The sequence below is a fragment of the Anopheles moucheti genome, chromosome 2 (genome assembly GCF_943734755.1).
Source record: "Anopheles moucheti chromosome 2, idAnoMoucSN_F20_07, whole genome shotgun sequence".
In the NCBI taxonomy this organism is placed as follows: domain Eukaryota; kingdom Metazoa; phylum Arthropoda; class Insecta; order Diptera; family Culicidae; genus Anopheles; species Anopheles moucheti.
The window spans coordinates 86,928,960-86,952,551 of NC_069140.1; the positions used below are offsets into that span (position 1 = coordinate 86,928,960).

The window sequence follows — 23,592 nt, forward strand, 5'->3', positions numbered from 1 at the left end:
TAAGACAAAGTGATGAACACTGGTTGCTGCCGCCGGGACAGTGATTTTCCCGGGATGGGTTAAGGTTGACTGAAGGAGGTGTAGGCGAATGGCGCATATTATTAGTGCCGTGAACCGGATTGTGCGTGTTATGAGTTATCTTTTAACTTTCTTCCAACAAATGTAGATTTTTTTTTGCGGGTGCCCCGCAAAACGAATCATTTGTTTACCGACAGCACAAGGACTGTGTTCGGTTCGGTGTTGTTTGCTTCGTGCAGTGTGTGAAAGAGTTATTTCCCTGGACAAATAGAGCCATTTGCTTGTTCAAGGATTTCGTCTAAATGCTATTCTTGGATACAACATTTTAAGTTGCATCAAATGCTAGATAGCTATACCTTCTCCGAGTTATTTTCCTGGACAAATAGAGCCATTTGCTTGTTCAAGGATTTCGTCTAAATGCTATTCCTCGATACAACATTTTAAAATGGCATCAAATGCTAGATAGCAATACCTTCGCCGAAGTAGATGTGCCTTCGTTCGAGCATAAAGCGCGTATTGTTTATTCAACCCACCGGTCCCTTTCACTTTAATTGAGGTGTCTCATGTGTGTGTCCTACACACAACTAACCTTTAAATTAAATTGCAATGTAAACCATACCCGCGCATACATCTTCCGAGTGATTGAATGTTGTATGGATCGAAAGTCGAAATTGCCTATGGTTGATATTTGATATCAACAGTTCACTCGTCGGTTCGGACAAACCACATGCACACACACACAATGCTATCGTTATTGACATGTCAACAGGCACCTGGGGGGCACGTGCAAGCCACACGATGACAATGTGGAGCAGAATCAACATATAATGTGCGCGATCCGCCAACGACTCAAACCGCTCCGTCGGTTGTCAACGGTGGACAATTAGAATGCCAGTCCCCTAAACGCCTGTTGCAATACGATAAAACATTCAATTACCCCTCAAGTTCTGTGTGGTGAATGTGGTGGAGACATAGAATGCCCGCTAGTATCGGGTCCCACACACCACAGGGAGCAGTTCCGTCGGGGACACGATGAGAGCAGAATCGCATATCGATTCGCGCTACATTCCGAACCGTACCTGATACGGTCAACTGTCAACATCCGAATGCTGTGAATGTTCTTATCGTTCGCGTGCGCTTTACTTCTCTCGACAGCTTAATGATGCCCGGCTGGCGGAAGTCTCACATTCTTCGTTACACTGTGAGGCACAGTAACGTGAGCGCGCATACGATCGACGACACCGAAGATCGCGGATGTTCATTGAACACCGTTTTGTTCTTCGCCCGTCGCGTCCCGGTTAGGGCTCCACCAAAACCACCAAGCTTCCGATCGGATTTCGCTACGGAGATCCAATCAAGCGTGAAAGAGTGTGTGGGCGCGGGTTTTTGTGGAACCCAAACCACCCCCAAACCGCAATTGATTAATATCGTTTCAAATGTCACTTTCGTTTTGCGGTTGTCTGCCGAACCCGGAGCAAGAGCCCTTAGTTTTTAGTTGTAGGCCCTTTTGTCCCGCCGCCAGCTAAAAAGGCATCCATATCTCAGCTGTGAACGTGTTTGCTTTCATCCTCCTCCTGTCAGACAAGGGTAAGATATTTCGCAAATGCTATTGTGAAACGCAAACAGCAAACTGGCCTTTCTTTCTTTTTTGCTTGTGGAGTAGAATTTGGTTGGTGTAAGATTTAGATCTTACTCTCAAACGCTTGTTTCACTGCCCATTTCGAAAACCCCCTCCCCCTCTAGCTGTTTTGTTAGGAATTGGAGATGTTTGTGCAAGGTTATCAGTTACACAAAAATGTCCAGAATTTCATGGTCCAAGCGCGCGCGCGTCCGCATTCGCTCGGGGAAAGATCACGTTACAACCATCAGAATTTCGTCACAGTCACTTGGCTGCGAAAAGAGACTTCTTTTCCACCCGAATGACGCCGCGAACTCTAGTACCACCCTCCCTCCTAGTCCCCCTAGTAGACATGATACCTCTTTGGATCTTTTGGAGGTAGTGTAATGATTAAATTACCGACCGTTCGCGATGGCTTTTGTTCTAGTGTGGAATTTATCTTTGAGAGGGCAGTACGCACTGACTTACAGATCGTCAGTGAATTTAGGGATGTTTGTTTTTTTTAAAGACAACTATAAACATTTTACTAATGTGTAATGTACTAAAATTCGTTTTTGTCCTTTATTAGGCAACTCTTTCGATCCAAACGCCAGATGTAGTGTGGCAGCTCTTGATGATCCTGCCCAATCTGATATCTCTGGCACAGAATCGTTTTTTTCTCCAAATAAATTAATATTTTTTGTACGATTTCTAGGGAGGAGAACCGTTTTTGAGTTGATGGTGTCTGCCGACTTGGACTTGGAAACATGATTGCGAGATAATCGCGTTAGAAGATATATAATCACCGCTTGGAGCTCTGCATACAATTTGGGAACTTCAGATGAAGTTTACAACACGCGGTGGTCACTGCAAACAATTTTCGAGGCCAAAGTTTTGGCGGTTTTGAAATTTCTGAATAGAAAATGTGTGTCGTTGGACTTGAACTTCCTTATTTTAGGTTTATTGCTTTAAAAGTTCTACCGGACATTGTTTGAGGAAATGTAAAATATCCCTAACCAAAATTCGTATTGGGTCTCCCACCATCGTTATCCACCTGGCGGACATTGCATTGCGGACTCATACAATGTGTGTCGCGTTTATTACATCGTTTTGCCATTTGTAATCACGTTACACAACATGCAAAGAGGGCGCTGGATAAGCAATACTCGTTGTCCGATAACGACATAACGCTTTGGAGGTGGTGGTGGTGAATCATCAAAGAATAATTCTATCGCTACGACTCGTTTATACATCTTCCCGGATGTACCTCGCCCCCCCCGGATATGATACCGGAGTAGGTTGCCTAACGTTTGGTAGGTGTGTTTGTGATTACAGCACAAATTCCTTGCAGGAAGAGCAATGTTGCGATGGCGCCGGGGAAGAAGTGTTGCAAATTTTAATTGGCACGAGTTATCGCTCTCCTGATGATAAGTAAAGCTTCACAACGGTGTGGATAAATGGGCATGATGATGTGTGACATATACATTTTTCATTCGTTCTTCCTACGGACAGGACGTGCGAAGGTGTATTTCAATAATTGCAATGGTGATGTGATGTGTGAAAATGTTTCAAAAACTGTAAAAAGCAACCAATTTCCACATCCACCAACGCGCGCCGCTGTGTGGAACAAGTGTGTGAAAGTGAAGAAATTAATTATTTACAACATCAGTGCCGTCGTGACAGTTGGAAGGATTTGGAACATTAAATCACAACAGCTTAGAAGGTTGTTCCGTTCCGAACACCAAAATGATTCGATAGGAACCAGGAGTGTGAGGGTGAGGGGGGGGTGTTCATTAGTGTGAATAGAAAATGATGAACTTAACAGTGCCGGCCGTAACTGGACGGTTACGTCGGAAGAGCATAGCAGCTGAGGTGGCTCACTGTTTGCCGGAGCTTCGGTTCGATGGTGAGCATGACGGTCCAGGAGGCACCACCGGTACAACGAAACATCATGCGAAGCGTCGCGGTAGCCTTGGAGGTGAACCCATTCGACGGCCATCACTCGTTTCCAGGTCCAGGCAATTCCTTCTTGTTAAGATTAAATGGGGAGATATATATACGTATACGAGTGTTTGTTAGCAGGTTGGTCTAATCGCCTTTTGTTTTTCTCCCTCTCCCGCGGACAGATGGTTTAAGCATATTTCCGATGCCGCCGATGCGTACAAAGCACGTACCAAAGGAACGCAGGAGTACGGTGACGAGAGTGCCGGTGGTGCTGGTCATCCACCGAAGGACAGCTTCGAAACCGTTACCGAGACGCAGAAGATCGAACAAACCTCGACCCCGATCGAGCGGTTAGAGCGCAAGGATACGCAGTGTCGGGCGGTGAGCAGTAGTGCCGGCGGCCATCAGCAGCAACCATCGACAGGCCCGGCCGGTCCGGCTGGTAGTGCTTCCCACGGTGGTCCCGGTACGGTCGGTCATCATGCGCACCCGGGCCCCGGCGGACCCGGTGGCCGGGCGGTGGATGAATCCCGTCTATCGAGCGGTCCCGGTGGTGGCGGTACGGCCGGTGCTAACGCCAACGAAACGGACGACAATCTGGAGAACGAAGAGAAGGAAAAGTACAAGCGCACGCAGCGGCACGGTTCGCAGGAGTGTAATGGTGGCGCGGCAACCGATGATGACGACGAGCCCGACGATGAGCAGTATGCGCGCGGTCAGCATCCGGGTGGTGGTGGTGGTGGCCGTGGATCAAACAACACACGAACGATCACGCAGCAGTGTTCGCTGGTCGCACCTAGTGAGATTCATGTTAGTGTGAGTGCCACCCTAACGGCGGAACCGATCCTAACACCGGCGGGTAAGTTGGACAAGATTGTTGTTGGCGACGTGTTACAGCTTAAGTAGGGATAGGTGCTTAAAATCGTGTTGTAGCGTGCGATGCTCGAGACGCTGTGTAGTGTGTATTTAGTGTGTTCATCTCCACTAGAATAGCGACACGCAGTAGAGACCGCGCAAGACACAGCAAAATGCATAACTAGCTAAAAATATATAAACACTAACGAATAATGCCAATGTTCGCCAATTAACTGCCATCTCACGGTCGATCGACATTTTGCTCTAGCAACAAAAGAAAAAAAAACCGCGCTCCCACAGAAGATCGTGTTGATCAAAAATGTATTTATTTTGTTTTGACTCCATGGCTGTTCTCGGCTGTGTCCTGTAAACAATCTCATGTTTGCACAAAAAAAAAGAAAAGTGATTCGCGAAACTTTCAACTGTCGAGTCCGGTGAATGAGAAGTTGATCATAATTAATTTTCTTCCCTCAGAGTGTTTGTTTTGGGGGGCGTCGTAAATGTTTATTTGCCATTCTCTACAGAGTTCGGGATAGATTATTTAGTTTGGGACAGAGGAAAACATTCGAATATTTCCATTATTTCAAAGATTGTTCAATTTTTAAAAGCTTCTTGCTGATAAAGTGCGTAAATGTATTGTAACTTCCTTAAGAATCGTTTTCAGATCGGAATAGAATAGCATTAGACTACCCCAGTAGATGCGACCGATTAGCTATCAGGAGAACTATTTCTTAAGTTGCTTTTATGGTGTACAGTTGTTGTGTTGCTTTGTAGTTTAGTGGCTTTTGTTAACGCTTTAACTAATTGTTTCTGCTTTCTCTCTCTCACTTTCTGTGGTGTGTGTGTATTAAATAAAAACTAAATAAACCGCTTAAACATGCTTTTTTCGACATTGCATGCAAATAATACTAACACATTTCTTACCTTCCTTTAAAAAAAAAATGCCCCGTGTCCCCCATTCATCGCCGCAGAGCAACTGCGCCGGTACGATCAGCTGATCCAGAAAACGCTCGCCAGCAAACAGCGTGTCGTGTGCGATATGTTCAAGGTGCCGGATGAACATTTCCAGGCGATCGCCGACATCGCCGCCCAGCCGGAAGCGCCAAAGGAACCGACCGACATTGTGCTGGCTGCGTTCGCCTACGGTCAAACGCTGATGGAAATCCTGAGCGAGTGTATGCGCGTGACGGAGAGCCAACAGATCAGTGCCGTTTCCACCTCGATCTGTGATGAGTGTAGCGTGCGCGGTCACAGCAAGAACCACATTCCGTCGATTACCACTAATGCCGCCGCCAAAGAATCAATCGAACCGACCGTACCGACGATAGGTGGAGGTGGAGTTGGTCCGCCCATGCCTTCCGCACCCGGTAGTACACCGGCAGTGGTGGCCGGTGCCGTGGCTGCTACAACCACCTCCCAGCAAGCAGCGTTGCAACCGATCGGTATAGTTTCGCAAGATCCGGCCGTCAACATCACGGAGGATGAGGATGGATACTGCGAAATCGATGAAGTTCGGTAAGTATAAACGAAACACTTCCCCCCAATTAACTCCTGTAACGACAAATTCTTTTATTTTTTTAGTGCCGCCGCTGTACTATTGGCCGAAAATGAAAAGGCGAGAAAGCTGACAGAAGCATCCAAACTTGCTGCTGCCGCTGCGGCATCGGGAGCTACTGGTGTAGATACCTTAGACGACGGTGTTGCTGGGAGTGGTGATGTTGGTCGCGCACCGAAATCACCCGAGTCTCACATAGAGATCAACGAGAACTATGACTCAACGATGGTAAGATGATCGATCAGCGCCTTTCCAATAATGTTACCTATTCTTCAAACACTCTTCAAATTGTTTTACCTCCCGCAGAGTCCATCCATGACGCAAAAATACTCTGGAAGTCTGGGAGGGGAACTATGCGGCAAGAATCGATTACTTCACGCTTCGACCCTTGCCCCAACCGTACCGTGCCATCTGATAGCGAACTACGTAACTGGCTTGAATGCCCAAATTTCGCAGCTCTTGGTAAGTAAAATAGAGAGTAGAGAGGGATTGGTTATCATTTGATTATCACAGCTACGGTATTAAAACAACTGCAATTTCTTTCACCACCACAGCATAAAATCAATGAAAAGGATTTAGAACGGGAACATCTGCGACGGGAAAATCAACATTTGCGGGAGCTGCTGAATGCAATGCATCAGGAGCGTGTTTTAGAATCACAGGTAATAATTGGCTCCATTACTTTATTTTATCATGTCTATCACCAGGTGAATGCTTCAATAAGCCGAATTCATGGGAATATTTTTAATAATGCATATATATTACAAGTATTTTATACTTAAATGTCTTTACATCAAACCACTTCCATCAGACACAATTTTACGGACTGATTCCCACGTGATTGGGTGCGTGGAAGATAATTTGTAGGTTATTTAAGGACATTTTATTGGCTCTTGCAATTATCTGTGAAATATTCACGTATTAATAATAGTGTCTTTACACTTAACGCGTTTGAAACACAATCTGCACGTTCGTATATTTTTTATTTTATTTCATTAGAACGACCAGGTCGTATCGACTTATTTTTATCACGTAGTCGGATAGTCGGTCCTTACTACGGGGGTTTGGTTCGGATGGGATTATTCCTCGGACATGACGTGTGACGATCTACGCCGCTACCAAAACACCACCGGACCGCGCCGCCTTCTTTCATCTTAACTTCCGATCAATTCCTTTCTATGCACTGTATTAATAACAAGTTGTGTATACTGGTATCACTTTGACTTGACATGCGCGCTTATCAATCGGCACACCGCAAAGAGCCACCGTCCCATTGTCTAAACGTCAAGCAACTTACGCTGATTGAACTCAAACAGCATCGGGCGCACGATCCGTTGATAATTTTTTCCATTGTACTGGATTTGGCGTGCCTTTTCGGCATCTTCACCCTCGAGGAGATTTTCAAAATTCGCTACCAGCTCGTCCGTCTGGTCCATCAGCACAATCGGCAACACGGTAAGGACGGACATAAGCGCAAAAAATTCCATCCGTCTTATCTCATGCCGCACGTCTTCCAGCGTTGGTATGGGTCTAGCATCGTACTCAAGATACTCTAAAGTGGCCTTGAACGACGCATGGTACACCTCGACCAGTTCGTCTAGCCGAGGGCGCGTCTCAAAGTTCGGGCAGTTGGCCAACGCATAGTTGAGATCCACACCCGGGCTCGAGTAGAAACTGAGCTGCAAATCAACGAACGCTACATCTTGCACGATCGACAGATCATTTGGGTCGTAGCGAAACATCATATTGTTAGACCATAGATCACCATGATTGAGCACACGATAGCCACCGTCCGATTCGCAGTCCTGTTCGAGACACTCGCGCAATCGCTCCACGTACACCGGTGTCAGCTTTTCCATTTTGGCCACGATCGTTTGATCGAAATTGTCCCACTGCGTTTTCGCAACGGCAATCAACGCTTCCAATCCCTTCTCGAAGATGATGCGCATCTGTTCCGACGGTTCGCTGTAGTCCGGGTTGAACATGTTGAAATGAAACTTGCGCCGCAACAGGTCCAACTCCTTCTCAGCAAACCGCATCGAGGCGGCATGGAACTGACCGATCTTTTTCATCACCAACACACAGTGCGCGAAATCGAGTCCCGCTTGTCGATTTGCCGTCACGTAACCGAGCGCTTTTAAATCTTCAAACACCAGCAAACGCTCCGGAAGATCGGATGCATAAAAGCAGCGCGCGGCAAAGAACGTATCGTTGGCCATCGTTGATAGTTGCGGCACGATATCCCGAAACATGGAGGCCTCCTTCTCGTACGCTTGCATTTCCTCAATGATTGGACCACGTTGACCGGTGTTCGGAAGGCTTTTCACCACAAGCGAAACACGCCGGGGTTCAGGGCTGTGGTCAGATGCATCTTCATCGATGTAGCTGGCCACGATACGAAACACATCACTCATGTAGTTATCACCATTGGCCGTGGCGCGTGTTATGTTACTGTTGAGAATTCGCGGCTTTCGCACGCCGAATCCATTCGCGATCGACTTTACAATCAGTCGCTCGTTGATGTACTCCGGTACGGGTATGTCCAGTCCGTCTGTGCCGTCCATTAGGTATCCCGTGTCTTCCAGAACACTTATCAGTCCAAACGCTGACTGTGGACTGCTCGGTGGTCCAGTGGTTGTGATTTAAATATACAGCTAGATGAATGTCCGCATATTTATTTACACACTCACCCCAAGGTTAGAAACATTTGTGATGAGACGCGGACTATCATACGCATATATAGCAAGTCATTCCGCATCACGCAGCGAACCATGTGTTTGTGTCTGTAGTTTACCACCGTCCCACTGGACATAGAGAGTGAGAGAGGCATTTGTCTACGCGAATCTTCTCAAAACGTAGCTCAATCTTGCAGATAAATCAATCATGCTTGTCAAACAAAATGTTTCCGACGAAAATTTGTCATAAGAAACGGAAGAAAATTTAGTATCATGCTTCACTGCCTGATTAATCGATGAACACTACGAAGATTCAGAGCACGAAAAGGTTCAATTAAAACTATACCATCGTGTATTGTGAGCGAAAGTCAGGCCTAGTTTTCATTTGCAAATTAATAACACTTAGGCATGTCAAACGGAATGTCGAATATGCTCTCCGTGACGCAAGAAAAAACATTCTTCAACATTCAAGTTTCTTCGTGGATGTGGGTAGCAATGACAGTTAACTTGTGGAAAAATGTTTGTCTATGTCTACGTCTACCCTGTTAGTTTAGTTTGTTGCTGTCCATCTTCTAGATTAGATTAGCTCTACCTAACTGATTTCAATTACCATCGGGAGAATGTTATGCTAGATAGTCTATCTGATGCTCTGCACGCGCCATGACACTAGAGCACGGATAGATAGGGTTAAGTGACCCAATTATGGTTATATTATGAAGACGTATATGGCGTAACGATCACAAATCGCGTTAAGTTCGCACTGCGTAACCAAAAACAGATCAGAGGAACCAAAACGACTACAACACTCACATCTATGTCAAGTATCGCTCTAGCAGTACGGAACGATCTCGCTGCGATTTATAAATTGAGTCCAGCGAGTCGATCCAATAGTGAAGTAGTCCAGCGACAAACAATCTCTGCGCGTTACTGTTCCGTTGTTTCGACACTCCAAGGTCAATAACGCGCAGACTCCATTATAATTCACTTAGGCGCTTTTCAGGAACGCGTAAATTTGCACTGGTTGCACTGCCAGACATGCCAGGGGACGTGGGTCACCACACCAAAGATGCATTACAGAAGTGAATGAATGTAAATGTGAATTGAATTTAAAGTAAATAAGCATTGTTGTATCAACAATTCATGTTATAACCACCATTGGGTCTTTTCTTCTTTAGCGGCACAACAACCACAAGAGCTCTAGGACTGCCATTGGGTCTCTTACCCTATATAATAATAATGTAAATGTATCTTTTGTTTACTGTTAATGTAGCTAGATGAAGAAGGAAATATATTCACAGAACTAAGGTTTAAAAAAATTGTTATTAATCCATAAGTAGTGAATTTAAAAAAACCTTACAAACATTCCAAAACTCCAAACATTAATTTTCTTACTATCGTTCTACTGTTACGCCTCTCCTGTCCATGTAGATAGCCCCGAATACACCTGAACACGATCAAGAACCTTCGTCAGTTATGGACAAATTGCCATGCCTCAGAGACATGGAAAAAGATGTTTAATTGCTGACATTTGGCCCAAGATGGTTGGAATCTTGGATGATTTGCAATGGGCGAATACGTATCTATATATCAACGCCTGTGTAAGTCAGCACTTGTTTGCATGACCCCTGATGTTGCCACATTTTTAATTTGGCTTAGTCAAACCCGAGATCTTCAGTAGCCTCGAATCTTAGACAAGCTTGGTAACTTTAGTCACTGTCCTTATACTGTAACTTTAGTCACTGTCAAGTCTGATAAGCTTGTCTGAAATTCCAGAGTATCTCGTTGCAACATGCTATAGTATGCTGACTTAAAATTTATGAAGAGAGATGGCAAGCGCGGAGTTGCGGCTCACGATCCCACATTGCTTTGTAGATGACAACAACAGGTAGATCTTCAGACAACACAAACAACGAACACCAAATTCTGATATGTCTGATGCTTGAACCTTTCACTGTATAAACTTTGGTTGATAGAATACAATTTGAACAGGGCCAGATCGTAGAGCAGTCAGAGTTGAAATCTAAGAGAAACAACAAGAAATCAATTGATGAAGATGTTAAGAATATTGTGGGAATTATGACAGTACTCTGATAAAGCGGCCCTACTAGCAAGGTTACCAATGTGCTTGAAATGAATAATATTTAGAAAAAAAAAAAGCATTAATTCAATTCGTATTCTCTCTCTCTCTCTTCGTATATTATTCTAGGAAACTAATCAAGATCAGCAGCAACTCGCAACTGGCGATGAACAACCGGCGTCTACTTCCTTTTCCACGCTAGGCTCAGAAGCGGCGGCAAACAATCAGCCACTGCAGCAGCAGCAACACCGGCAAACGTCTCCATTACCGGAGGATCTTACAACCGGGCCAACCGGTAGCAGTGCACCAACAGTGCCTACGGACTGAAGCAATACTAAAAATCGGCCGCAAACATAGAGAGAGGGAGAGAGAGAGAGCAGCAACAGCAGCGCGTTATTTTAACCACCACAATTACAACCCTACGTCATCCCGCTGGTACGTCGTGATCCCGGTTGTGCTAGTAGTGTGTATAGTGCTTAAAGCAGTTATATAGCACAAAATGATTGTTGGTCCGTTTTCACTCTGATCGCACGATCGAGTGAATTACACCGCTGTAAAAGCATACATTGGCGCAGTAAGGCCGTAGGAAAACAGGAAAGGATTAGCATAATAAACGAAAGCAGCAGGCCCCCGAATCCATCTCCTACACCATTCAACAAAACCGTTCCGTTTCGTATCCTTCAAAGAGGGAGATGCTGGTAGATGATGCGTAATGTCGTAAAATGCTGTACTAATTTTTGACAGAAAAGGTGAACATTTTATGTTGAAAAAACGGTTAGTCTAATTTTAGTATTCGCTTGAAGTTTGCGCATCTTTTAGTAGGGTCCCCTTTTGCGTGTACGTGGTAGACGACGACGGTCGAGAGGCAGGGTTGTAGCAAAACAGGCGGAAATGAAATGAGGAACAGAGAACCATATTATTTTAAAAGCTGCAAAGAATGTACTAGTTCTAAGCGTGCGTAATGCTTTTTTTTTGTACAGAATCTGATCGATTTCCTTTTCACCCTTCCTTCCCTTACTAACTGCGAGCAGTTGATCACCCGAGGGGTGGGCAACTCTTGCAAGTAAACGCAGCTGTTCTTCCTCCCGCTAGTGTACATTACCAAACCATTTCAATCCTTCGCGACTGCGTTCTGTTAGAAAAAAAACGGCACTATTGCGCTGTTGTAAGTTTAAGCATCGTAAGCGATGGACAAAAAAAAGGAAACGATCACAGGCAATATATACATATATTACGCATAACACGCGTGTGCATGTTGTGTTGCATCGGTTCTTTTATTCCCTGTGCCACTCTCTCCTTTCCTGTTTGCGTGCGCACCACGTGCCCTTTATACTCTCGCCGTGTGTGTGTGTGTAGTATTTTAGTTGTTATTTTAACAAAACAAAAAGTCAGGCATCGTACACGCGCGCGGGCATGATGTTTCGATTCTCGTTCCTTCTTCATCCGTGTGGCGCGCTATATAATGCGGGCAGTTCATGTTCTCTCAACCATACGCCCACACAGCTTACAGCTTATTATTAGTGCTTAATGCCGCCCTTGTATAAGCACCGTGCAGAGGACAGGCAAATCATATTCTCACACACAAAGTGCGTAATGATATAGAGGGCCTAATGGATTCGTTCCTCACAAACACAACACTGCTTTGTTTTTCGCATGATCATTCGATTGTTGCCGCGACAGAACGTGTGTGCAAAATCACGCAAAAACACGGCCAACAGCATAAGAGCATTATTTTATTATAATATTATTATCATCATTAGTAGTGTAATATTATTATTATTCGATTGTCTATTATTAATATTATAAAACCACACCCTCCCATCCCCCAACACACACACACAAACATCATCTGCTATTGCTACCGCAACCGCTATTTACTGTAATGTGTAAATCATACCCACCCCCCGGGGGGATCCTGGGGCCCAAAAATCCACACGGATTCCGAAGCAATTCCGCCAAATTTGGAATGGCGCTGAATAAAATGGTTAAAAACTAAACGTAACGCATCACTGCTGCAACACCCCATGGCGGCCACTAACTTGCTGCGGGTGTTTCTTTTTTGTTTCTGGCTATATCTTTTCGTTTATTGCTTCTTCTGTTTGGGTTTCTCGTGTTTAGAAGTATTGGAACGTGTATGTGGTTGAGGGATGTGTAAGAAAAGGGGACAATTAAATGAATTGAGAAAAGAAACAAACCCCCCAAACTTGTGACGCATCCCATACCCGGATAGCAAAGGAATTGAGGTAAAAATTTAACAAAGTCCGTACTGTACAGGAGAGAAGGTGTCGCAGTGCATGTATAGTATATTATCAAATTGAAACGTAACGCAATCATATTGATCACTACCCCGGATGCACCAAAAAAAGGCAACCATTTTCCTCTCCCTTCATATAATATAATACTATACACATACTCTCGAGTGGTTTTTACTAGCGACATAAGCAATCAATCTACGTACATGATCCGAATATCTGGAGACGTACAGTAACGGGGTTAATACAGTGTAAAACAGACGGAAGCAAAGTAGAAGCGAGATGTGATATTTATTGGAATTGGATCACATTCAAACTGATTACTGAGGGCGTTTTAAAATATTAGGCTTTTCTCTTTCTCGCTCTAAATGGTTTGGGTTGGTTTGTGTCTCGGGTTAGGTGCGCCTGAAGGTGTGCAATCGTAAGATTTAAGAGATTTTTTTTATTATTGTCGGATCATTAGTAGATGTTTATGACTCTGCAAGGGGTCTTTCTAAAGTGGTCACCATTTTTTCGCGTATATTTGCATGCGATTGTATTACCGAAGAGAAACCCCAGAGGAGAGCGAACGTTCGAGCGAGGTAGTATACTTACTCCCTATTTGTTTCTGTTAGTATATGTTCCTTGTTAGCATTCATTTTTGCTCTTATATGACTTGGAATGCTTTTTTCCTGTTTTTATTACTTAATTCTATTATTTTTGTTCATCTTCCAATGACTGATCCTGTGTAAACTTCATTAGGTATCGACAAACGCTCGTGAACAAGCAATTTTGACACGCAAATTGCATAACTTTAGGCGGTTTCCTACACATATGGCTTATAAAAAAATTGAAATTGATAGCAAATTCCAAACAAAAATTAGGAAAGCGTTAAGGAATTCACTTTGAAAAAAAAAACAACAAAAAAACACAATGAAATTATCGTCGTACGCACATACAATTGAACAAGAACAACAACAAAAATTACATTTAAAGAAAAGTATTAGTGAGAGTGAATGCCTTATTTTGAAGACATTTTTGTGGGCGATTGTGGCCGAGGGAGAAGAGCAGAAACCTAAGAACAGTGTGCCGTTTGCATGCTTCTCGAGAGTTATCACCCCGCGTGATGGGGCCTTTTTGGTCAAAATGGATTATTGCTCTAAGAAAAATGGAAAGCCTGTGCCCACCACCGTGGCAAACAACAAAACCATCCCTAAACACACACGGCGGTAGCCTTTGGTAGGGAAACTTTACTTCCGTTACTTAGCAACACTGGTGTGCGCATCTTCGCATCCTTAGGACACTTACCAACACAACGGACACATCTCTTCCTCGCGCATGGTTACTACGATTTCTCGTGCGCCCTAAAGCTTCTTTTGTACAATGGATCGCGAACTGACTGAGTGCTTCAATGTTCCCAACACACACAGACTCACGCACACAACTTTATGCTCATAATTCATAAACAGCAAAGAAAAAAGGGCTTTTCTAAAAATTCCAAAACCAAACTACCTATTCGATTTTAAAGGGAGGAAAACTATGAGCGCTGGTGTAATTTCGTTGTAATTTAAAACATGTACTACTAAACGAGAAAGGTTGAAAAGCAAGGAGAGAGAGAGAGAGAGAGAGAGAGAGAGAGAGAGAGAGAGAGAGAGAGAGATAAATGCACTACCATTGTGGTGTCATGCAACAACTAGCCCACACTATCTATGCAAATGATTGGGAATGCAAACAAATAAATTTAGAGCACTTACACACTATCGGTGCGCATTTTGTACAATGGCTGCATTTGCATTTTATCACCATTTTGTTTATCATTTGTCAGGCTATATGGGGGGGTGAGGAAAATGAGTTCACGCATCCCCTCTACACATCTCTTCTTTTTATTTAGAATTCTCGATTTCCCCTCTCTTTCTCTCTCCAAATTGATATTCACACCAATAGACACTGTTGGATAGAATCAATTGCGTATCGAAAATGGGTTCGTACGCCCTAAGCACACTAAGCGGCGTGTGTGTAGTTTGACACGACACCCGCCATTCATTAGTGATTTGTAACGTTTGCAGGACAACGTTACGTTCACGTTGGACGGTTGGAGAATGAAAAATTGTAATAAATTACTAACAATACTCTTCGATGAAAGAATGTACAATCAATGCTGGTTTTCTTGCGTAAAAACATCCAAAATGTTCTTCTCCTGTCAGGGAATTATGCTGTATGAGGCTACGCGGAAATAATCCCTCCATGTATATCAAGCGCCGGATCAACCGGTAGGCGGAGCAGGCGGTCGCCTAGGGCCTCGCCGTGTTAGGGGTCTCAAAAAATTTGTGCCGATTGTGCGATTTTTGGAAATTTAACAGCAGAGTTAATTTATAGCAAAAAAATTAATTCAAAAAGGTAAAAAACTTATCAAAAATAACTTCCTTGGTTAAATAAAACATTTGTTTGATAAATTAAATGTAAAGAAAAAGAATATCGACTTTGTGACTTTAAAGTATAAACGAAATTGCGCCAGAATTTCCGACTGTATAGTACCAGGAGAGCATCTACGGAAGAGGTAGCACCTAGTACAGCAATTTCGCTCGAAAACCACCGAAAAATTGCTTCAAAAACTACGAGTTTCCGACTGTAAAGTACCAGGAGAGCATCTACGGAAGAGGTAGCACCTAGTACAGCAATTTCGCTCGAAAACCACCGAGAAACTGCTTCAAAAACTACGAGTTTCCGACTGTAAAGTACCAGGAGGGCATCTACGGAAGAGGTAGCACCTAGTACAGCAATTTCGCTCGAAAACTACCGAGAAACTGCTTCAAAAACTACGAGTTTCCGACTGTAAAGTACCAGGAGGGCATCTACGGAAGAGGTAGCACCTAGTACAGCAATTTTGCTTGAAACCCACCGAGAAACTGCTTCAAAAACTACCAGTTTCTGACTGTAAAGTACCAGGAGAGCATCCACGGAAGAGGTAGCACCTAGTACAGCAATTTCGCTCGAAAACCACCGAAAAACTGCTTCAAAAACTACGAGTTTCCGAATGTTTAGTAAAAGGAGAACATACCACGGAAGAGGTAGCACCTAGTACAGCAATTTCGCTCGAAAACCACCGAAAAATTGCTTCAAAAACTACGAGTTTCCGACTGTAAAGTACCAGGAGAGCATCTACGGAAGAGGTAGCACCTAGTACAGCAATTTCGCTCGAAAACCACCGAGAAACTGCTTCAAAAACTACGAGTTTCCGACTGTAAAGTACCAGGAGGGCATCTACGGAAGAGGTAGCACCTAGTACAGCAATTTCGCTCGAAAACTACCGAGAAACTGCTTCAAAAACTACCAGTTCCCGACTGTAAAGTACCAGGAGGGCATCCACGGAAGAGGTAGCACCTAGTACAGCAATTTTGCTTGAAACCCACCGAGAAACTGCTTCAAAAACTACCAGTTTCTGACTGTAAAGTACCAGGAGAGCATCCACGGAAGAGGTAGCACCTAGTACAGCAATTTTGCTTGAAACGCACCGAGAAATTGCTTCAAGAACTACCAGTTTCCGACTGTAAAGTACCAGGAGAGCATCCACGGAAGAGGTAGCACCTAGTACAGCAATTTCGCTCGAAAACCACCGAAAAATTGCTTCAAAAACTACCAGTTTCCGACTGTAAAGTACCAGGAGAGCATCCACGGAAGAGGTAGCACCTAGTACAGCAATTTCGCTCGAAAACCACCGAGAAACTGCTTCAAAAACTACGAGTTTCCGACTGTAAAGTACCAGGAGGGCATCCACGGAAGAGGTAGCACCTAGTACAGCAATTTTGCTTGAAACCCACCGAGAAACTGCTTCAAAAACTACCAGTTTCCGACTGTAAAGTACCAGGAGGGCATCTACGGAAGAGGTAGCACCTAGTACAGCAATTTCGCTCGAAAACTACCGAGAAACTGCTTCAAAAACTACCAGTTCCCGACTGTAAAGTACCAGGAGGGCATCCACGGAAGAGGTAGCACCTAGTACAGCAATTTTGCTTGAAACCCACCGAGAAACTGCTTCAAAAACTACCAGTTTCTGACTGTAAAGTACCAGGAGAGCATCCACGGAAGAGGTAGCACCAAGTAGCAATTTTGCTTGAAACCCACCGCAAAACTGCTTCAAAAACTACCAGTTTCTGACTGTAAAGTACCAGGAGAGCATCCACGGAAGAGGTAGCACCTAGTACAGCAATTTCGCTCGAAAACCACCGAAAAACTGCTTCAAAAACTACCAGTTTCCGAATGTTTGGTAAAAGGTGAACATACCACGGAAGAGGTAGCACCTAGTACAGCAATTTCGCTCGAAAACCACCAAAAAACTGATTCAAAAACTACCAGTTTCCGACTTTAAAGTACCAGGAGAGCATCCACGGAAGAGGTCTTGTCCGCCATCTTGTCCGCCATCTTGGTCGCCATCTTGTCCACCATCTTGTCCGCCAACTTGTCCGCCATCTTGTCCGCCATCTTGTCCGCCATCTTGGCCGCCATCTTGGCCGCCATCTTGTCCGCCATCTTGTCCGCAATCTTGTCCGCCATCTTGGCCGGCATCTTGTCCGCCATCTTGGCCACCATCTTGGCCGCCATCTTGTCCGCCATCTTGTCCACCATCTTGTCCGCCATCTTGTCCGCCATCTTGGCCGCCATCTTGTCCGCCATCTTGTCCGCCATCTTTTCCGCTATCTTGTCCGCCATCTTGTCCGCCATCTTGTCCGCCATCTTGTCCGCCATCTTGTCCGCCATCTTGTCCTCCATCTTGTCCGCCATCTTGTCCTCCATCTTGTCCGCCATCTTGTCCGCCATCTTGTCCGCCATCTTGTCCGCCATCTTGTCCACCATCTTGTCCGCCAACTTGTCCGCCATCTTGGCCGCCATCTTGTCCGCCATCTTATACACCATCTTGTCCGCCATCTTGGTCGCCATCTTATACACCATCTTAGCCGCCATCTTGTCCGCCATCTTGTCCGCCATCTTGTCCGCCATCTTGTCCGCCATCTTGTCCGCCATCTTGTCCACCATCTTGTCCGCCAACTTGTCCGCCATCTTGGCCGCCATCTTGTCCGCCATCTTGTCCGCCATCTTTGCCGCCATCTTGTGTCCGCCATCTTGTCCGCCATCTTGTCCGCCATCTTGTCCTCCATCTTGTCCACCATCTTGTCCTCCATCTCTTCCGCCATCTTGTCCACCATCTTGTCCGCCATCTTGTCCACCATCTTGTCCGCCATCTTGTCCGCCATCTTGTCCGCCATCTTGTCCGCCATCTTGTCCGCCATCTTGTCCGCCATCTTGTCCGCCATCTTGTCCGCCATCTTGTCCGCCATCTTATACACCATCTTAGCCGCCATCTTGTCCGCCATCTTGGCCGCCATCTTGTCCGCCATCTTGTCCGCCATCTTGTCCGCCATCTTGTACGCCATTTTGGCCGCCATCTTGTCAACCATCATGGCAACCATCTTGTCTGCCATCCTGGCCGCCATCTTGTCCGCCATCTTGTCCGCCATCTTGTGTCCACCATCTTGTCCGCCATCTTTTCCGCCATCTTGTCCGCCATCTTGTCCTCCATCTTGTCCGCCATCTTGTCCACCATCTTGTCCACCATCTTGTCCGCCATCTTGTCCGCCATCTTGTACGCCATCTTGTCCGCCATCTTGTCCGCCATCTTGTCCGCCATCTTGACCGCCATCTTGTCCGCCATCTTATACACCATCTTGTCCGCCATCTTGTCCGCCATCTTGGTCGCCATCTTGTCCACCATCTTGTCCGCCAACTTGTCCGCCATCTTGGCCGCCATCTTGGTCGCCATCTTATCCACCATCTTGTCCGCCAACTTGTCCGCCATCTTGGCCGCCATCTTGTCCGCCATCTTGTCCGCCATCTTGTCCGCCATCTTGGCCGCCATCTTGGCCGCCATCTTGTCCACCATCTTGTCCGCCATCTTGTCCACCATCTTGTCTGCCATCTTGTCCGCCATCTTGGCCGCCATCTTGTCCGCCATCTTGTCCACCATCTTGTGCGCCATCTTGTCCGCCATCTTGTCCGCCATCGTGTCCGCCATCTTGTCCGCCATCTTTGCCGCCATCTTGTCCGCCATATTGGCCGCCATCTTGGTCGCCATCTTGTCCGCCATCTTGTCCGCCATCTTGTCCGCCACCTTGTTCGCCATCTTGTACGCCATCTTGTCCGCCATCTTGGCCGCCATCTTGTCAACCATCTTGTCCGCCATCTTGTCCGCCATCTTGTCCGCCATCTTGTCCGCCATCTTGTCCGCCATCTTTTCCGCCATCTTGTCCGCCATCTTGGCCGCCATCTTGTCCGCCATCTTGGCCGCCATCTTGGCCGCCATCTTGTCAACCATCATGGCAACCATCTTGTCCGTCATCTTGTCCGCCATCTTGTCCGCCATCTTGTCCTCCATCTTGTCCACCATCTTGGCCGCCATCTTGTCCGCCATCTTGTCCGCCATCTTGGTCACCATCTTGTGCGCCATCTTGTCCGCCATCTTGTCCGCCATCTTGTCTGCCATCTTGGCCGCCATCTTGTCCGCCATCTTGTCCGCCATCTTGGCCACCATCTTGTCCACCATCTTGGCCGCCATCTTGTACGCCATCTTGTCCGCCATCTTGTCCGCCATCTTGGCCGCCATCTTGTCCGCCATATTGTCCACCATCTTGGCCGCCATCTTATCCGCCATCTTGGCCGCCATCTTGTCCGCCATCTTGTCCGCCATCCTGGCCGCCATCTTGTCCGCCATCTTGTGTCCGCAATCTTGTCCGCCATCTTGTCCGCCATCTTGGCCGCCATCTGGTCCTCCATCTTGTCCGCCATCTTGTCCACCATCTTGGCCGCCATCTTGTCCGCCATCTTGTCCGCCATCTTGTCCACCATCTTGTCCGCCATCTTGTCCACCATCTTGTGCGCCATCTTGTCCGCCATCTTGTCAACCATCTTGGCCGCCATCTTGTTCGCCATCTTGTCCGCCATCTTGGCCGCCATCTTGTCTGCCATCTTGTCCGCAATCTTGTGTCCGCCATCTTGTCCGCCATCTTGTCCGCCATCTTGTCCGCCATCTTGGCTCCCATCTTGTCCACCATCTTGTGCGCCATCTTGTCCGCCATCTTGTCAAACATCTTGGCCGCCATCTTGTTCGCCATCTTGTCCGCCATCTTGTCCGCCATCTTGTCCACCATCTTGTCCGCCATCTTGTCCGCCATCTTGGCCGCCATCTTGTCCGCCATCTTGTCCGCCATCTTGGTCGCCATCTTGGCCACCATCTTGTCCGCCAACTTGTCCGCCATCTTGTCCGCCATCTTGTCCGCCATCTTGGCCGCCATCTTAACCGCCATCTTGGCCGCCATCTTGTCCGCTATCTTGGCCGTCATCTTGGCCAACATGTTGTCCGCCATGTTGTCCGCCATCTTGGCCGGCATCTTGTCCGCCATCTTGGCCGCCATCTTGTCCGCCATCTTGTCCACCATCTTGTCCGCCATCTTATCCACCATCTTGTCCGCCATCTTTTCCGCCATCTTGTCCGCCATCTTGGCCGCCATCTTGTCCGCCATCTTGGCCGCCATCTTGGCCACCATCTTGGCCGCCATCTTGTCAACCATCATGGCAACCATCTTGTCCGCCATGCTGGCCGCCATCTTGTCCGCCATCTTGGCCGCCATCTTGTGACCGCAATCTTGTCCGCCATCTTGTCCGCCATCTTGTCCGCCATCTTGTCCGCCATCTTGTCCGCCATCTTGTCCGCCATCTTGTCCGCCATCTTGTACGCCAACTTGTCCGCCATCTTGGCCGCCATCTTGTCCACCATCATGGCAACCATCTTGTCCGCCATCCTGGCCGCCATCTTGTCCGCCATCTTGGCCGCCATCTTGTGACCGCCATCTTGTCCGCCATCTTGTCCGCCATCTTGTCCGCCATCTTGGCCGCCATCATGTCCGCTATCTTGTCCGCCATCTTGTACGCCATCTTGGCCGCCATCTTGGCCGCCATCTTGTCAACTATCATGGCAACCATCTTGTCCGCCATCCTGGCCGCCATCTTGTCCGCCATCTTGTGTCCGCCATCTTGTCCGCCATTTTGTCCGCCATCTTTGCCGCCATCTTGTCCGCCATCTTGTCCGAAATCTTTTCCGCCATCGTGTCCGCCATCTTGGCCGCCATCTTGTCCGCCATCTTGTCCGCCATCTTGTCCGCCATCTTGTACGCCATCTTGGCCGCCATCTTGTCAACCATCATGGCAACCATCTTGTCCGCCATCCTGGCCGCCATCTTGTCCGCCATCTTGTCCGCCATCTTGTGTCCGCCATCTTGTCCGCCATCTTGTCCGCCATCTTATCCACCATCTTGTCCTCCATCTTGTCCGCCATCTTGTCCACCATCTTGTCCGCCATCTTGTCCTCCATCTTGTCCGCCATCTTGTCCGCCATCTTGTCCGCCATCTTGGCCGCCATCTTGGCCGCCATCTTGTCCGCCATCTTGTACGCCATCTTGTCCGCCATCTTGGCCGCCATCTTGTCCGCCATCTTGTCCGCCATCTTGTCCGCCATCTTGTCCGCCATCTTATACACCATCTTGTCCGCCATCTTGTCCGCCATCTTGGTCGCCATCTTGTCCACCATCTTGTCCGCCAACTTGTCCGCCATCTTGGTCACCATCTTGTCCGCCATCTTGTCCGCCATCTTTGCCGCCATCTTGGCCGCCATCTTGTCCACTATCTTGTCCGCCATCTTGTCCACCATCTTTTCCGCCATCTTGTCCGCCATCTTGGCCGCCATCTTGTCCGCCATCTTGTCCGCCATCTTGTCCGCCATCTTGGCAGCCATCTTGTGTCCGCCATCTTGTCCGCCATCTTGGCCGCCATCATGTCCGCCATCTTGTCCGCCATCTTGGCCGCCATCTTGTCCGCCATCTTGTCTACCATCTTGTGCGCCATCTTGTCCGCCATCTTGTCCGCCATCGTGTCCGCCATCTTTGCCGCCATCTTGTCCGCCATATTGGCCGCCATCTTGGTCGCCATCTTGGCCGCCATCTTGTCCGCCATCTTGTCCGCCATCTTGTCCGCCATCTTGTCCGCCATCTTGTCCGCCATCTTGTCCGCCATCTTGTCCACCATCTTGGCCGCCATCTTGTACGCCATCTTGTCCGCCATCTTGTCCACCATCTTGGCCGCCATCTTGTCCGCCATCTTGTCCACCATCTTGGCCGCCATCTTATCCGCCATCTTGGCCGCCATCTTGTCCGCCATCTTGTCCGCCATCCTGGCCGCCATCTTGTCCACCATCTTGTCCGCCATCTTGTCCGCCATCTTGTCCACCATCTTGGCCGCCATCTTGTCCGCCATCTTGTGTCCGCCATCTTGTCCGCCATCTTGTCCGCCATCTTTGCCGCCATCTTGGCCGCCATCTTGTCCACCATCTTGTCCGCCATCTTGTCCGCCATCTTGTCCGCCATCTTGTCCGCCATCTTGTCCGCCATCTTGGCCGCCATCTTGTCCGCCATCTTGTCCGCCATCTTGTCCGCCATCTTGTCCGCCATCTTGTCCTCCATCTTGTCCGCCATCTTGTCCACCATCTTGTCCACCATCTTGGCCGCCATCTTGTCCGCCATCTTGTGTCCGCCATCTTGTCCGCCATTTTGTCCGCCATCTTTGCCGCCATCTTGGCCGCCATCTTGTCCACCATCTTGTCCGCCATCTTGTCCGCCATCTTGTCCACCATCTTGTCCGCCATCTTGTCCGCCATCTTGTCCGCCATCTTGTCCGCCATCTTGTCCGCCATCTTGTCCGCCATCTTGTCCACCATCTTGTGCGCCATCTTGTCCGCCATCTTGTCCGCCATCGTGTCCGCCATCTTGTCCGCCATCTTTGCCGCCATCTTGTCCGCCATATTGGCCGCCATCTTGGTCGCCATCTTGGCCGCCATCTTGTCCGCCATCTTGTCCGCCATCTTTGCCTCCATCTTGGCCGCCATTTTGTCCACCATCTTGTCCGCCATCTTGTCCACCATCTTGTCCGCCATCTTGTCCGCCATCTTGTCCGCCATCTTGTCCGCCATCTTGTCCGCCATCTTGGCCGCCATCATGTCCGCTATCTTGTCCGCCATCTTGGCCGCCATCTTGTCCGCCATCTTGTCCACCATCTTGTGCGCCATCTTGTCCGCCATCTTGTCCGCCATCGTGTCCGCCATCTTGTCCGCCATCTTTGCCGCCATCTTGTCCGCCATATTGGCCGCCATCTTGGTCGCCATCTTGGCCGCCATCTTGTCCACCATCTTGTCCGCCATCTTGTACGCCATCTTGTCCACCATCTTTTCCGCCATCTTGTCCGCCATCTTGGCCGCCATCTTGTCCGCCATCTTGTCCGCCATCTTGTCCGCCATCTTGGCAGCCATCTTGTGTCCGCCATCTTGTCCGCCATCTTGGCCGCCATCATGTCCGCCATCTTGTCCGCCATCTTGGCCGCCATCTTGTCCGCCATCTTGTGTCTGCCATCTTGTCCGCCATCTTGTCCTCCATCTTGTCCGACATCTTGTCCGCCATCTTGTCCGAAATCTTTTCCGCCATCTTGTCCACCATCTTGTCCGCCATCTTGTCCGCCATCTTGTCCGCCATCTTGTCCGCCATCTT

At 47.6% G+C, this 23,592-nt stretch overlaps 2 protein-coding genes across 2 annotated transcripts in view; one reads left to right on the top strand and one right to left on the bottom strand.

Annotated features, from left to right (window-relative positions):
- The window catches only part of LOC128298263 (uncharacterized), a 77,619-nt gene extending 62,297 nt beyond the window's left edge, over positions 1–15,322 (top strand). The window contains exons 20-25 of the mRNA XM_053034008.1: positions 3,742–4,418; positions 5,386–5,929; positions 5,996–6,197; positions 6,276–6,431; positions 6,524–6,631; positions 10,851–15,322. Of these exons, the coding sequence (XP_052889968.1) occupies positions 3,742–4,418; positions 5,386–5,929; positions 5,996–6,197; positions 6,276–6,431; positions 6,524–6,631; positions 10,851–11,048 (1,885 nt within the window). The 3' untranslated portion in view covers positions 11,049–15,322. The remainder of the gene's footprint in view (positions 1–3,741; positions 4,419–5,385; positions 5,930–5,995; positions 6,198–6,275; positions 6,432–6,523; positions 6,632–10,850) is intronic.
- On the bottom strand, positions 6,616–8,533 carry LOC128298264 (uncharacterized). The gene has a single exon (XM_053034009.1). The coding sequence runs from the start codon at positions 8,531–8,533 to the stop codon at positions 7,247–7,249; it is 1,287 nt and encodes a 428-aa protein (XP_052889969.1). The 3' UTR covers positions 6,616–7,246.
- Positions 15,323–23,592: the final 8,270 nt, after the last annotated feature.